This window comes from Cupressus sempervirens, chromosome 1, assembly GCF_028749045.1.
Source record: "Cupressus sempervirens isolate cs-2001-9-10 chromosome 1, ASM2874904v1, whole genome shotgun sequence".
Classification (NCBI taxonomy): Eukaryota; Viridiplantae; Streptophyta; class Pinopsida; order Cupressales; family Cupressaceae; genus Cupressus; species Cupressus sempervirens.
Genome location: NC_143118.1, coordinates 357,196,330 through 357,213,839, shown reverse-complemented (window position 1 = coordinate 357,213,839; position 17,510 = coordinate 357,196,330). Strand labels below are relative to the sequence as shown.

General features: G+C 32.2%; 1 protein-coding gene across 1 annotated transcript; it reads right to left on the bottom strand.

Annotated features, from left to right (window-relative positions):
• Positions 1-516: 516 nt before the first annotated feature.
• Positions 517-8,534, bottom strand: LOC149577729 (type IV inositol polyphosphate 5-phosphatase 7-like). Its single transcript, XM_089825381.1, has 12 exons — positions 8,470-8,534; positions 8,259-8,343; positions 7,703-7,787; positions 7,449-7,556; positions 4,469-5,126; positions 3,974-4,167; positions 3,608-3,716; positions 2,810-2,952; positions 1,773-1,978; positions 1,483-1,550; positions 1,071-1,336; positions 517-896 (listed from the first exon to the last, which is right to left on the bottom strand). Exons 1-9 carry the CDS (start codon positions 8,497-8,499, stop codon positions 1,786-1,788), a joined length of 1,605 nt encoding a protein of 534 aa, XP_089681507.1. The 5' UTR covers positions 8,500-8,534; the 3' UTR covers positions 517-896; positions 1,071-1,336; positions 1,483-1,550; positions 1,773-1,785.
• Positions 8,535-17,510: the final 8,976 nt, after the last annotated feature.

The following is a 17,510-nucleotide window of genomic DNA, read 5'->3' as shown; positions in this document are numbered from 1 at the left end:
TAATTTTTTTCAAACCTACAACCCTAAACGTGACCATGTTCAAGAAAAATGAAAACCCTGTGGCCTATTCTGAACCCTATATTAATATATTAATAGGGAGAGGCTAATCTCCACACAAAATGCAGTAAAGAGAAAACAAAGTCAAACTTTTTTTTTTTCCAAATTCACCAAAACGCAGTTTTTTTTTTGCAATTTTTTTATTGTTTTCGACTACAAACTATGCAGATAATGAAGATCAAATGCTGAAATTTTCAAAAAAATCATGATGTTTTCGATTTTTTTAAAATTAGTCAACTATACAGTTTGTAGGAAGGATAGCCGTGTCCATATTAATATGCCTGTTGCATATAGAAAAGCAACAGAAAACCACTTACTAGAGTTTACCACCGTGAAAAAAACATTGAAAATTAGTCCGGCATGGTATAAAATTTGTGGTCACCAATAGAGCATAACGGCTATCTAGTTGAATGCATAAGGTCAACAGAAAATCGAGAAAATATCACACAATTGGTGCCGTGGATTCAATTTGTGCATTGAGATTGCTTTCGACTCTTCGAGTGATGCTACAATTTGTCAGAATGAGAACCCAATTCACGAGTTCACTGAAATCATGTTATTTAGAACCGATACAAAATATTACATGCGACGATGGACTGCCTAATATGAAAACCGCTTCCGCCTTTCAATTAGGCGGTCCACGCATTTTCTGGTATCAAGTTAGATACTAGAAAACTTACTGTTTTGGGGGACTGAAATTTGAGGAGCGTCCCTCCATATCAACAAAGTTAATTATGAAAAATTTCTACAATTCACTATACTGCTGCTCTTCTCTATCCTGTCTCTGCCTACTTCAGCATTCCTTCCCCATGTCTTTGCTGTACATGTGGTGAGATGACCTGCAAAAACATCAAACAAGTAAATAAGATGATTACACAACGAAAGACCATGGGATAAAGCAGTCATACAGTACTGTAGTCTCATCTTAATGCTGATGGGGAAAGTTCAGAAGTCGTCAAATTTATGCTTATTCAATATGAATCAACAGAGGTAGCAAGGAATGTTCCTTTTACCTCATTGTTATGTTTGTATCATGATGCAAGTTGTTTCTAGAACAGCAACAATGATTAGTCTTCAATAATACTACATAGCTAACACTCTGCCTCTGTAAAAAGGGCGACTTATCTGCTAAACTCTAGTACCTAAACAACTCTTTGCTTCAGCTGTGCAGTGTACAGTTTTATGTACACATTTGTGCTTGGCTTCTCAAATACAGCCTCTATAATTCAATTGGAAAATGTCGATTGGGTATTTCCTATTTGAGGATCACCAGTGTACCCTGTCCACAACAAAATAATCGCAAGTTAAGTTCTTTGCATGAAAGACCTTTCATCAAGTCTGCTCCAAATTTTCAGTTTTATTTAACATAAAATGATTGTGGTATAATTTCATAACCTTGAATGAGATGTTGTTCATGATGCTTACCATGTACAAATATAGTGCAACATTCGTCTCTGTATTTGAGTAGTTTTGCAAAATTCACATCCAAAATCCTAGTAACAGAATAATCATTTGTTAGAATCTCACAAGAGTATGTTTTCCTAAAATGCTCTAGCTTGTAATGTCTTTGATTTAAAACAAAAAGAGCATCAGAGCATAATTAGGGACACTGGTTAGTATTATAGTCTTGAAAATTTTATCATCATACTTCAAGGCCAAATGGTCCTAAAATAGGTGAGAATGATGCCAAGAACTCCCAGAGATGAGAAACTTACATAATCTGAGAAGTTAATGATTTATTTTTTCTACTGGAGAACTTCCACTTGAACTCATGAAAGCTTTTTTAAATGAGCCTCTGTTGAGCATTTCCACCTCTACCACAAAATCTGAAGAAACAGGCCTGTGGTCGGAGAACTTTGATTCTCCACGGTCATAAGAGAGCTGCTTTAAACCTTTACCATACCAAAGAATACGATCACACCTGCAGTACAAACAATGATTGAAGCATGGTTAAAATTTTGAAAATGGATCGAACATTTTATTCACAGTATTAAAACATCTGAGCAAGTTTATAGTGTTATGGAAGTAATCTATCCAAGTGAAAGATTAAATCACCCAAACAAACAAGGTTGAAATGTTGAAGTAATCAAAGTCTTTCACAGTTTATTGAGCCTCTCTAAATTTAACCTTTGACGTGTACATTACATATTCTTGCTATCCAAAAACCACAAAGTGGATAGTTATAGTTTATTCATATCTTCCAACACTTCTAAAGGCCGGGACTATACATGTTCTAAAGTTCTAAACAATAAAAATACACACGCCTTCCAGATCAAGGAGAGATGCTAAAAGGAAATTATCATAGTATATAATTAGAGGTGCGCATTTTTTCTTGATCCTCCTACCATGCATTTCTAGGACCTAATATCAAGGACGTGACATTTCTAGTATTTTCTTCAGTCATTTGAGTTTAAATATCAAATTCCTAGGATCACTCAAATGCAACATATGTAAATGCAGTTTTTTGAAAAAAATAAAGTTAAAACCCTTGCATCACCCACAAAACCTAAAACTTAAAACTCAGGGATAAACAGAGCATTCAAAACAATCTTTGGATGAGGACACTATGATTAGGTTTCCAAGAAAATACATTCTTTGTTTCACAAACCTAAAATCTATTTTTCAACCCCTTATGAAACTTGAAGGTCTGTCCTGACTCCATGGTTACATATTAGGTTAGATTATACTTCTACAAGACTACAAACTGTTATTTTATAGACAAAAACCATAGACAACACTAAACTGCACATACCACGCTGGTGTGCGTCGCTTTGCCCCTGGTCTTTCTCCAGCATACTGGTCTGAATTTCTACAATACTTGTAAGTGGGAGGGAAATGTATTTTCCCTTCATTCCATCCTTCAAATATGCCACCTCCTTTCTTCTCATTTTGAAGCTGCCATGAAGAAATAGAGATCTGATTGAGCTCAAATATATAGTGTTTTAAAGCAAATTGAAAGTTTGATGTTAAAGTGACACTCAAGCATAACTTAGCTACAGCAACTAATATCTTCTTTGGGATTTTCATACGAATTAAATTTCTTCACTGTATCAAATTGTGTAATTGCTCACTTGGAATCGATTGCATTGTTTTGAGTTGGACTTCGTCAACCCATATGCATTAGTTATTCACAAGAACTAAACTCTCACAATCATGAGTCCAAAGAGTATCATTCATGGTCATGAGAACTTTGTTCTTGTCAATCACTACTAGCGGTCATTATGATGAATGGCTTATAAAAAGTAAGACTTGAAGGACTCAATCCAATATAGTATTAGGATAAGTGGTCTTATGGAAAGTTCTATTAATCTGTGTCATTGAGCATCATCTATATGCAATGAGTAGGATCATTTATGGTCATGAGAGATGTGTTCTTGTGAACCACTACTCATAACATATAGGTTGACAAAGAGATGCAATAGGTGCTAAGTGGATCATTCATGAGCATAGGAAATGGATCATAGTGAGCTGTTACTCATAAAACATTGGTTGATGAAGATTTAACCTCAACAAGTCATCACATTAGATTACATGAGGATTGTGTGGCTACCTGATCTTTCTCCAACATGATTTCCCAGTCATTGTTTTCTATGAGCTTTCTGCAATGAGCATAGTTAAGCTCAAGACGATAATTCAAATCCCCAAGCCAAATAACTCGACTGCAAAATAAAACCCCAAGGTCAAATTAGATAACTAGCGCACTCTAGAAAATTAATGCAATGTATTCTACAGAAAATTTGGACAATCTTTTCTAAAATTCTTATTTGGCTTTTTTAGATAAAATGGCTTAATCTAGAGTAACATTTTTTATTCCTACCCATATAGTGACACATTATAACAGAAGAAATAATATCAAGTCTCTCACAAAGTCAATCAAGCATCACAGAGTGTAAAAGTAAATAGTGACGAAACCTACTCGTGCTCCAAAATGCTTTCTGGAGTTTGCTTTGGCAAAATCATGTCCATTTGGGAAAAGTGGGTCTTCTTTATGATCTCCATGACATCAGAATTTCTCCGTATCTCATCACCTTCTTTCTCTCCTGAAGTCAGATGAGTACAAACAAAGCAGAAACTTGTCTGGTGAAATAACATGCTGATTGCAACAGAACCCTGCAAGCATAACAGGAAAGTATTAATAAACTTTTCATGCTAGATAATGCCACTGGGCAATCCTTCCTAGAACCTTTAACTGAATATGATGGTCTTATAAAGAAATATTTCATATATCTTAAAGGGATGCAACTCTGAATGGAAATTTTGAAAACATAGATCTATTCCTCAGTTAAAAGTTGAAAAATGTACTGTATATATGTCAATGGTTTTCAACATTATGAGATACAGTCAAAAGAAGTTGAAGTGACAAAATATGCATTTTCTTAAGAGTTGAAGAAGAGTGTTTTTATTTTCTCACCTTGTTGCCAAGGTAACCCATTAGCCCACAACCAACACAAGAGACTTCTAAGTTCTGAACATGCTGTCTTAGATCACTACGCACCCAAACACAGAGAAACACACCAACCATCTGTTTGCTAGCTGCCAGATAATAGTTTGGTTGACTTGAATCGAAGCTCTCGCTCATCTCACCTGAGTAAGATCTATCTGATGGGCAACTATATGACATTGGAGAGCGCAAAACAGTACGGGGTGATTCTCTCCCACTGAAGCTACTTTCATCCTCTGATGAAACTGATCTAAATAAGGCACTGAAATCGACAGTGTCAGTTATTCCCAAGGAGAGATGATCAAAAAGGTTAAACTTTCGTTTTTGCTTTGGTGAAGAACTTTTAGGTTCACCATCTTGTGTGGAGAGCAAGTTTGAGGCCTGAAAGGAATCTCTCTTGCAAGGAACTGAACTTTTGTGCACATGAGAATCTCCAAAATCAGAGTCAAAACAGTGAAGTGCTTCTGATGAAGTTGTCAGCCCATCCCTTGAACAAGGTGTGGAAGTGCTACTTTGACTTATGTTGATGTTCAGTGTTTTGCGAATAAGTGCCAGCCAGTTTTCTGCAGGGGAATTGTCTTCTACACCCAAGACATTCCTTGCATTTAAGGGGACAATTTCCTGAAAGCTGGACAAAATTCAGAAGGAAAATCACATCATGCTTACAATCATGGACACGTTAATCAAACTACTGACAACTTGATTCCATTTTCAAATCCTGAAAATCTATTACTCTTTTCTTAAAATGAAAAAACATGAAAATCATGGGTTCATCTAATTAAACCTAATAAGATTCAAACTTCAATTACATCCTACTAGTAGATATGCATACCTCAACATCTTACTTTTTCTTCTCAAAACCAAATTAATCTATTTTACCTTAATTTTAAATACAAACACCTAAATATTTGTGCAGGTACAATCTTGTGATTGTGTTTTGCTTCTTCTTCAGTAAATATTCTGTTATTCTTTGGTTGAACTACCATGGCAAAATGGAGGGAAGTAGAAGATGATCCCATTATTTGACTGCTGAATATATGATCTGGAAAATAATTGGGAGAAAAATATAAGCACATTTTCTATTAACGTTTTCGTACACACACACACACACAGATAGATAGATAGTCTCCTATGGGTTACTCAAAATAATTGAAAAAAGAAGAGAGATATGATGATATGTACCATATTTGGTAAACTCGGCCAAGATTTGACAAAATAGTTAGGAGTTTGGAACAATTAGTCCTTTTAGGTGAATAAAGAAATTAAGGACAAGATAATTCTTACGAAGGAAACTTTCAGTGGCATGACTCCTATACATGAAAGAATAAAGTGAGGCCAAATTGTTGTGGAGAAGATCCTTGTCACTTTTCACCCATAAGACATGTTAAATACTAAATACCACTTAAGTAGCTATACTTGAGAGAATTTGTCCAAAAGGGACTCCCCGGAAAAGGAGGCAGTGGTAAATATCAAAAATCAAGGGTAATATTTGGAAGCAGATGGAGGATTCAGGAATGTATTAACTTTCCTAGTACTTATTCTATGTGGCCGACTAGAAAATCTGAAAAAATAAGATAGATCTGACGATATCTACTATATTTGGCAACCTTGGCCAAGATCTTTACAAAGCAATTAGTAAAGGGGAACGGTTATTCTTTTCAGATGAATAAAACAGTTAAGGATGTGAATTTTTCTTATGAAGACAAATTTTAGTATCCGTGAAAAAATGAGGGCAGACCAAATTGTGGAGGAGAAGAGACTTATGCATACTCACCCATAAGAGGTGCTAAATACTAAATGACGCTTAAGTAGGTTCTTGAGCATACTTTTTAAAATTTGGGAATCAGCATAAAAGGGGTTCTCAAAAAGAGGAGGCAGTGGTAACTATCAAAACTAAGGGGTAATATTTGGAAGCAGATGAAGGATTCAGGAGGGACAAAGAAGAGACTAAGGCCTAATCTAGTATAATTTGAGAAAATATTATGAAAAAATACTGGTATTGATTTTGATTCCTTACCTTCGACTTTTGTTTGTTAAATTATCAAAAGGGAAAAGTTGTTCTGCAATCAACTGCAAGGTATTCATAGGTTCTTATATCTTAGTCCACACTGCTGGAATCAAAGACAATCCTCAAGTATAGAAGGAAAATGATAAATCACATATATATAGTAGATAGACCAGTGTGACAAAAAAAGGGGAGGAAGATCAACTCAAGGCTAAGGGCCAGAGAGAAAAGATAGAGGTAAAGGAACAGAATTAACAAACATTCCTGTTTTGTGGGTAATACGGAGGGCTTTTAGCTTTCCATGGATCTCGTTTCAGGCTCAGCTTAGTAATTATGCCATCAGTTTCTTGAATGTTCATAATCAAACATTTTGAATTGTGGGACTAAGGTTTGGTATTTGAAAGTCAGTTTTAGCAGCTGGTATATCTGATTTCTGAACTTTCAGTAGTTGTGGTATCAGATCTAAGATTTTAAATTGCAGGATTCGGATTTTGTTCCTTGGAAGTTCAAATATTTACTGCTGCTGTCTCCGATCTTCGAAACTGTTACTAAAATATACATATTATTTAAGCCCTTATGTTTTGCATTTTTTTTAAACTAGTGATGGTGAGGACTCAAGCCTCAAACACTCACGACACATTTCTTATACTTAACCACAGTACTATCGTGGCCATTTAAGACACTCACAGGGCTATCATCCCAAAATCTCTACCAGATCAGAGGATCCCCATTATGTGGAGGAATGTTCCACATCAAATAAGGAAGCACTTTGACCTGAGAATGATAAAGGACCAACAGACACACATCTGCTTCGGTAGCTAAAGAGCTTACCTATAAGTAAAAGGGCTTACCTATAAGCTAAAATGAAATTGATTTCAAAAAAGGAAAAACATATAGTCTGTCCATACAAGTGAATTGCATGCAGTGAAAACTTTAGGTATGTACCCCAGTACATAGATGTCTGCTGGAGCTTCTGATGCATGTAGCCATTCATCCATATCGATGTCAATATGGGGTGCTTCACCTCCTACATTCCAAGTTCCCGCGAATACTCTGCAACATGAAAACCTTAAAGTTATCTCCTTGTAATGTAGCCAAAAATGGTTTGAATCAAAGGCTTAGACCTTAGAGTTCCTAAAACAAGTTTTCATAGGCTTAATTTGTATATTGGCAAGGGCAAGATAGCTAATAAAAAATACCTTAAATTTTGAACGTCTGTGTCCTGGGATGTATATGGTTCCAGTTTTACCATTGTGTCGTCTGCAGTTTTGTTGAACAAATTTTCTGTCATGTTTGAAAAAGAAACGTAAGAATTCCAGCAAAAGTATGTGATACAATTACCCAAAGGCTGAAACAAGTGCATTCTATTATAAAGATATATGCAGCGATTTGTCAAATAAAAGCCCTATTTATCGTTTCTTTAAAACAATGCTTTTAGCACCTATCAAGCCCTTTCTTGAAAACATGGATTTCACAACCAAATAATACCTGCTTTCACGATGTGCACTTTATATTTTCCTACTCGAAGTGATTTTTAGCATATTATCCTCTTGAAAAAAGTTGAAAACCCAAAAGATCTATTGAACATTATCACAAATAATGCATGCAATTGACAAGAAGCACTCTATTCAAGAATCCATGGAAGTTTTCTCTAATAGAAACATCAGCTGGCCGCCATGGAATCCAATATAGAAGTAAACTCAGGGATAGATATATAAGTTACGTGCAAGTTGTTCTTAATGGGTATCAGGTTACCTTCAATTATTTGATCAGCATAAAACTCATCTGGTTTTGTCTTTATATTCAGCCATTTTCTGGCCACCTTCTGAGGCCATGAACCCTGCACAAACATCAAAGACCAACCAAATTCAATTAAAGAAATATAGGACTGGTATACTAATACTATGAGAACGAACGTTTATTTATCAACATATTGATGTGCTAAAGGGAAAAATGTGGATCGTACCTTGCTCTTCTTGTCATTAAAAATTGTCATTGTTCATTAGAATGGGATGCAAGCAATGTGGGTTTGAAAAGTTGAGCACCCTGGTGCTATTTTATACCCATTCCGTTACGAAAAAGTACGGTAAACAAAGAATGCCTAGAAAATGCGACGTGTGTGCTTTTCAAATATTTTGCTGGCTGATTAGACTTCACAGCTAAAAAAATATTTGTGACATAAAAATGAGCACCCGAAGGGACCCCCCAGAGCCTCCATCAACAAAATAATGAGGATTTTGGTTTAGCAAAGTTGTTTCAATGCTTTGTGTGAAGAACTTTAGTGTTTTTATTATGCCGAGAGGCATATACAATGGCAGCAACACTTCTCAGCACAAAGAATATTTCAAAGAATAATTCGTGTAAGGAAAAAAGATTTGGTGAGAGTTACAAACGAAATTAAAATATGGAATGTCATTTGGCAATCAAAAAGATTTGGTGAGAGTTACAAACGAAAGTAAAATATGAAATGCCATTTGGCAATCAAAAAGATTTGGTGAGAGTTACAAACGAAATAATAGGCCCGAAAAAGTAGGGCCCAAAAAAATAGGGGCGAAATAATTTCAATATGATTTTTTTTTTGTTAAATATAATTTTGCATGCACATTCATACTTGTTTTTTGTGGGGAGTGGGGGAATTTGAAACAAATTCGTGGAATGTGAAGAGACGTCTGTTGGGGGATATGAGGAGCCTCTCAGAAGTTATAAAACCAAGGCTCACCATTTCATTTTCATTTTATGTTTTTGAGGAAGGAAGAGGTGGAGGTTATTGGAGGATTAGATTGGAGTTTTTCAATAAGAGTAGATTGAAGTTTTGGAGTAACATTTTTGTAGCTGAAATTTCTATTTTTTTTTTACATTTTCATTTAGATTTAGATGTAAATGTAAATTGAAATTCAAAATTAGTTATAATATTCTACTTTGATTTAGATTTCAATTTAAATTAATTTCATTTAGATTTAGAATTCTGTTCATAACTATTTAGACTTGCATTTAATAGTTTAGTCTTGCATGTTTGATTTAGATTTAGATTTGTATTCAAAATCTATTTGATTTATATATTTTATAATACTTCTCATTTACATATTTTAAAAGTGCATGTTTCAAATTAGTTTTATATTTACATATTTCATATTAGTTTTAGATTTTCATATTTCAAAATAGTTTTGGTTTGCATGTTTTAGATTTGAATGTTTCACAATAGTTTTACATTTGCATGTTTCTAAGTATTTATATTTTCATATTTCAAAACATAATTTTATCATTAATCTGGATGAAAATGCCACCATATCAATACAATTTATAGTTTATTAAAGTTAATGATTTATTTAAAGTAGAAAAACCATATATTTAGTATATATTTTAGCATTATTGAATTGTAAAATAAAATAAAATTTTCAAAATAATAGCTAGCCAAAATAATATTAAGCCAAATGGATGCTGAAATATAGAACTTGAAAAAATAAGGCCAAAAAAATAGAATGCAAGAAAATAAGTTCACTTTTTTTTTTTGTTAAATATATTTTTGCATGCACATTCATGCTTATTTTTTGTGAGGAGTGGGGGAATTTGAAACAAATTCATGAAATGTCAAAAGACATCTATTGGGAGATATGAGGGTTCTCTCATAAATTATAAAACAAATGCTCCTCATTTCATTTTCATTTTGTGTTTTTGCAGAGAGGAAAAGATGGAGATTATTGGAGCAATTAGAGTTTTTTAACGGGAGTAGATTAAAGTTTCATATAGTTTAGCCTTGTATGTTTGATTTAGATTTAGGATTCAAAAACTTTTTGATTTAGATATTTGATAATACATTTCTTTTGTAGATTTTTAATGTGCATGTTTCAATTTAGTTTTACAGTAGTTTTAGATTTGCATATTTCAAAATACTTTTGGTTTCCATATTTAGATTTGTATGTTTCATAATAGTTTTATATTTGCATGTTTCAAAATATTTATATTTTTAATGTTTCATAATTAAATTTAATCGTTGATGCGGACAAGAAGTTCAGCTTATCAATAAAATTTGTATTTTATTAAAGTTAGTGATTAATTTAAAATAAACGAATCATATATTTAGTTTATATTGTCATTATTTAATTAGATTATATATGTGGCTACTAAATATATTAATTAAGAAAGAAAATCATAAGTCTAAATAGATTCCTTAATGATAGGGAGATTTATTGATTACAATTCTTAATCATTGCAATAAAATTGCATTAGCATTATTAAAAATTCAACAATATACAATGTTCTCACATCATCATGGAGAATTAGAATTAGAGTTAGAATTAGAATTAGAATTAGAATTAGAGTTAGACTTAGAATTAGAGTTAGAATTAGAATTAGAGTTAGAGTTAGAGTTAGAGTTAGAGTTAGAGTTAGAGTTAGAGTTAGAGTTAGAATTAGAATTAGAGTTAGAGTTAGGGCTCAAGTTAGAGTTAGAGTTAAAGTTAGAGATAGAATTGTGATCAGGGTTAAATTAGGGTTAGGGTTAGAATTAGAGTTAAATTAGGGTTAAATTAGGGTTAGGGTTAGAATGATAGGGAGATTTATTGATTACAATTCTTAATCATTGCAATAAAAATTGCATTAGCATTATTAAAAATTCAACAATATATAATGTTCTCACATCATCATGGAGAAATAATTAGAGTTAGAGTTAGAGTTAGAGTTATAATTAGAATTAGAGTTAGAGTTAGAGTTAGAGTTATAATTAGAATTAGAGTTAGAGTTAGAGTTATAATTAGAATTAGAGTTAGAGTTAGAATTAGAATTAGAGTTAGAGTTAGAATTAGAGTTAGAGTTAGGGTTCAAGTTAGAGTTAGAGTTAAAGTTAGAGATAGAATTGTGATCAAGGTTAGATTAGGGTTAGGGTTAGAATTAGAGTTAGGGTTAGAGTTAGAATTAGAATTAGAATTAGAGTTAGAATTAGAGTTAGAGTTAGAATTAGAATTAGAGTTAGAGTTAGAGTTAGAATTAGAATTAGAGTTAGAGTTAGAATTAGAATTAGAGTTAGAGTTAGAGTTAAAGTTAGAGATAGAATTTTGATCAGGGTTAGATTAGGGTTAGGGTTAAAGTTACCTTATTAGATTTAGGGTTAGGGTAAGAGTTAGGGCTAGGATTAGGATTAGAATTAGGGTTAGTGTTAGAGTTAGAGTTATATATAGTGTTAGGGTTAGGGGTAGGTTTATAGTCAAAGTTAGGGTGAGGGTTAATATTGGGGTGAGGGTTACAAAAAGTGTCAAAGTTAGAGTTAGGGTTAGAATTAGAGGTAGGTTAGAATCAAGGATAAAGTTAGAGTTGGAGTTAGGGTTAGAGTTAGAGTTAGAGTTAGATTTAGGGTAAGAATCAGGGTTAGGATTAGAATTAGCATTAGAGTTAGAGCTAGGGTTAGAATTAGGGTTAGGGTTAGGGTAAGAATTAGTTTTAGATTTTCATATTTCAAAGCACTTTTGGTTTCCATGTTTAGATTTGTATGTTTCATAATAGTTTTATATTTGCATATTTCAAAATATTTATATTTTTAATGTTTCATAATTAAATTTAATCGTTGATGCGGACAAGAAGTTCACCTTATCAATAAAATTTGTATTTTATTAAAGTTAGTGATTAATTTAAAATAAACAAATCATATATTTAGTTTATATTGTCATTATTTAATTAGATTATATATGTGGCTACTAAATATATTAATTAAGAAAGAAAATCATAAGTCTAAATAGATTCCTTAATGATAGGGAGATTTATTGATTACAATTCTTAATCATTGCAATAAAAATTGCATTAGCATTATTAAAAATTCAACAATATATAATGTTCTCACATCATCATGGACAAATAATTAGAGTTAGAATTAGAGTTAGAGTTAGAATTAGAGTTAGAGTTAGAATTAGAATTAGAGTTAGGGTTAGAATTAGAATTAGAATTAGAATTAGAGTTAGAATTAGAGTGAGAGTTAGAATTAGAGTTAGAGTTAGACTTAGAATTAGAATTAGAATTAGAATTAGAATTAGAATTAGAGTTAGAGTTAGAGTTAGAATTAGAATTAGAGTTAGAGTTAGAGTTAGAATTAGAGTTAGAGTTAGGGTTCAAGTTAGAGTTAGAGTTAAAGTTAGAGATAGAATTGTGATCAGGGTTAAATTAGGGTTAGGGTTAGAATTAGAGTTAAATTAGGGTTAAATTAGGGTTAGGGTTAGAATGATAGGGAGATTTATTGATTACAAGTCTTAATCATTGCAATAAAAATTGCATTAGCATTATTAAAAATTCAACAATATATAATGTTCTCACATCATCATGGAGAAATAATTAGAGTTAGAATTAGAGTTAGAGTTAGAATTACAGTTAGAGTTAGAGTTAGAATTAGATTACAAGTCTTAATCATTGCAATAAAAATTGCATTAGCATTATTAAAAATTCAACAATATATAATGTTCTCACATCATCATGGAGAAATAATTAGAGTTAGAATTAGAGTTAGAGTTAGAATTACAGTTGGAGTTAGAGTTAGAGTTAGAATTAGCGTTAGAGTTAGAGTTAGAATTAGAATTAGAGTTAGGGTTAGAATTAGAGTTAGAATTAGAATTAGAGTTAGAATTAGAGTTAGAGTTAGAATTAGAATTAGAGTTAGAATTAGAGTTAGAGTTAGAGTTAGAGTTAGAGTTAGAATTAGAATTAGAATTAGAATTAGAATTAGAGTTAGAGTTAGAATTCGAATTAGAATTAAAGTTAGGGATAGAATTGTGATCAGGGTTAGATTAGGGTTAGGGTTAGAATTAGAATTAGAGTTAGAGTTAGAATTAGAATTAGAATTAGAATTAGAATTAGAGTTAGAGTTAGAGTTAGAATTAGAATTAGAGTTAGGGTTCAAGTTAGAATTAGAGTTAAAGTTAGAGATAGAATTGTGATCAGGGTTAGATTAGGGTTAGGGTTAGAATTAGAGTTAGGGTTAGAGTTAGAATTAGAATTAGAATTAGAGTTAGAATTAGAATTAGAGTTAGAATTAGAGTTAGAATTAGAATTAGAGTTAGAATTAGAGTTAGAATTAGAATTAGAATTAGAGTTAGAATTAGAATTAGAGTTAGAGTTAGAGTTAGAATTAGAGTTAGAGTTAGGGTTCAAGTTAGAGTTAGAGTTAAAGTTAGAGATAGAATTGTGATTAGGGTTAGATTAGGGTTAGGGTTAAAGTTACCTTGTTAGATTTAGGGTTAGGGTAAGAGTTAGGGCTAGGATTAGGATTAGAATTAGGGTTAGTGTTAGAGTTAGAGTTATATATAGTGTTAGGGTTAGGATTAGGGGTAGGTTTATAGTCAAAGTTAGGGTGACGCTTAATATTGGGGTTATGGTTACAAAAAGTGTCAAAGTTAGAGTTAGGGTTAGAAATAGAGGTAGGGTTAGAATCAGGGATAAAGTTAGGGTTGGAGTTAGGGTTAGAGTTAGAGTTAGAGCTAGATTTAGGGTAAGAATCAGGGTTAGGATTAGAATTAGCATTAGAGTTAGAGCTAGGGTTAGAATTAGGGTTAGGGTTAGGGTTAGGGTTAGGATAAGAATTAGAGTTAGAGTTATAGTTAGGGTTAGAGTTAGGAACAGAGTTATAGTTAGGGTTACAATTAGTATAGGGTTAGAGCTAGAATTGGGGTTAGGGTTAGAATTAGGGTTAGAGTTAGGGTTATATAGGTTTGGGTTAAGATTAGGGGTAGAATTAGAGTTACAATTAGAGTTAGAGTTAGAATTAGGGTTACATATTGAGTTAGAGCTAGAGTTAGGGTAAGGGTAATAATTAGGGTTAGGGCAAGAATTAGGGTTACAAATAAAGTTAGGGTTAGGGTTAGGGTTAGATTTAGAGGTAGGATTTGAGCTAGATTTAGAGATAGAATTAGAATTAGAACAAGAGTTGGAGTTAGAGGTAGGGTTAGAATTAGGGCTAGGATTATGGTTAGCATAAGGGTTATGGTTAGAGTTAGGGTTAGCATTAGGGTTAGGGTTATAATTACTATTAGTTTTAGTGTTAGTGTTAGTGTTAGTGTTAGGGTTATAATTGGGGCTAGAATTGAGGCTAGGGTTAGGATTAGGGTTAGAATTAGAGTTAGAGTTAGGGATCAAGCTAGAGTTAAAGTTGGAGATAGAGTTGGGGTTAGGGTTAGATTTAGGGTTAGGGCTGGAGTTAGGGTTAGCTTTAGGGTTAGATTTAGGTTTAGAGTTAGAGTTAAGGTTAGAATTAGGATATATATATATAGAATGCCGAGAGTCATCCTTCTCGAGGCACCTATTTTAATTCAAATCGTATCCAACACAAAAAAACCATTACGATTTAAATTAAAATAGGTGCCTCGAGAAGGATGACTCTCGGCATTATATATATATATATATATATATATATATATATATATATATATATATATATATATATATATATATATATATATATATATATATATATATATATATATATATATATATATATATATATATATATATATATATATATATATATATAAGTATATATAAGCTAGTAATAAGGTTTTTGGAGACTTCACGAGATCGGATATTTCTTTTACATGTGAGAGTACATATAATTTATATTTTATGGAATTGCTAGTTTAAGAAAGGAAAAGAGTTGGGTTAGGTTGCACGCATAGGAATAGAGAATAGGAATGCATATTGGGAATAGGAATGGCTATTTCAATAACAACTATTTTTTTGAATGGGTATAAGCTCATTTTAGAGACAAAATGAGAATATATATTCATATTCGATATTCCAATTGACAAACCAAATGGAAAATAAAAAATGTATTCCAAATTTTCTATTCCTATTCCAACAACCAAACGGGCCCTTATAGTCTATAATAGTCATTCATTTTTTGATTCACATCTTATGACATTAGAACTTGTGACTTCTTTTTCAATAATACAAATCTATCAATTGGTCAATTCAAAGTATACCTAGATCAACTCATTTAACCTCTATTTAGAAGATATTAGCATAATAAACCCCTACAATTTCCAAGCTTTGTTTTGATATCCCACTCCTAGCTTCATAATTTGACTATAGCTTTTAATACCCAAAATTAGAAATGGTAATCAAAGCATTTGATTTTGATCATTTGAGCTAACATTGTGGTTATCATTAAAATGGATATTCTACATTCAATAAGTGTGTTTCTAGTAAAGTGATATTTCTTAATGCATTATAGGCAATATTAAGATAGTTGAGAATTGTCTTGATAGTATGAAATTTGTATTTTAGTATGAAGTAATTGGAGTGGTGTTTTTAAATAGAAAGATGTGTTTATTTCATATTATTATCAAATATTATAAATTTCTCTTTCCTTACATAGTTTGTCAACGTGGTGTTTCTTGATTTACTAATTTCTTCTTATTTACTTACATTCCTCAAGCATTCAAACATGTAAATCCTCAATTATTAAATATATGGAATAATTTTTCCTCCATACACTTTGAGTGGTGTCATTAATGGACTCAGTTGGAGATGATATGGCAAATAATACTTTCAAATGCTCCTCAATATTTGTGATCCACTTAGGGGTGTGAATTCAAGTGTATGGTTATGTCAAGATACCACAAATAGATATGAGTAGCCTATAACCTTCCTTACATTCCATTTTCCAACTTGATTTGCAAATTATAATGTTTTGGCTTGCAATTGGATAGGATATACATTGTAAATCATAGGATGAGTGTTTTATGAGAATAATCTATTTGAAAAAAATGTCATCATAACATCTTGTAATAATTGAAGTGGATAATTGAACCTAGTTTGAAGGCTCTTTTTCTATATATTTTTTGGAATAAATATAACATAGGTTAGATAAAGGTGTAACTTGTAGTGCATTACAAAACTTCTACTATGGTATTGTATATGATTTGTGTGGCTTAATATGTATGAAGATGTAATGGTGAAAAATTGTATCCACCATTACAAAATAATAGGGGGAAAGCCAAGATCCCTCTACACCAAAGGGGGAATCTACTAGCATACAAAAATGTACCAATATGTAAACCCCTTTTGGGATGATGGAATTACTTCGGTTTTGTCCCTCCTTTCCCTAAGAGAAGGAATTGAATAATTTGAATGTGAGTTATGATTGCCTTTAAAGATATGTATCTTAAATGTAAAGCAAGTAGGCAACGTAAGATGCAACTTAAATGAAATGACAAGAAAATCTATGTTATGGGTTAGATCTAAAATATAAGAGAGAGGAAATGAAAGAACATGAAATTGAAATGACTCACCTTGATCAAAAGAGGGAAACTAAAACATGGAAATTTCATTGTTAGTATATGGCAGACTGAAAAAATAATGGTAGATTAAAATAGTAGAGACCTATAGTAGCCAAATCCAAAAATCTAAAAGCTCTGAAACCATGTCAACATTAGGAACCAAGTCGAAGTGATGGCCAAGATGAATTCTAGACCAAGTTGAACTACAAGAACAAAGTCAAATTGAGAGAAGAAAATTGAGATTTGAACTGTTATACATTATATGATTTATGTTCCAAAAATTGGCTCTAGAACCAAGAAAACCTGGGAACCAAGATGGCTTCTCTTTAGATCTCAAAAAAAAATTAGATCTTGAATCTTCACTAAATTGGATACTCATATCTATGATTAAAATTTGCACTTCCAAAACTTGTGCACAAGAAAATGAGTTACAGGGTTTATTGGGCAGAGAACTTTTCCTTGGGCAAGGCTTAGATTGATGAATCAACCTTGAAATGAAAATGTATTTAAATATATGTAAAACAAGATAAATATAAATAGTCACCTTGCTGATCGAGGCTTCTTGAATGTTGAATTGCTTGGATGTAGGATGTCTCCAATTATGCAATAGCTAGATGTACAAAATCCAACTTATAGGTTCATGGGCGTAAGCATGCTCAATGTAAGAAGGATAAATGCAACGGTGATGAAATATAGATCTCCTAATTGGACAACTCCACTGTCAATAAGGAAGGAAGCTAGATTATGAAGAGGAAAT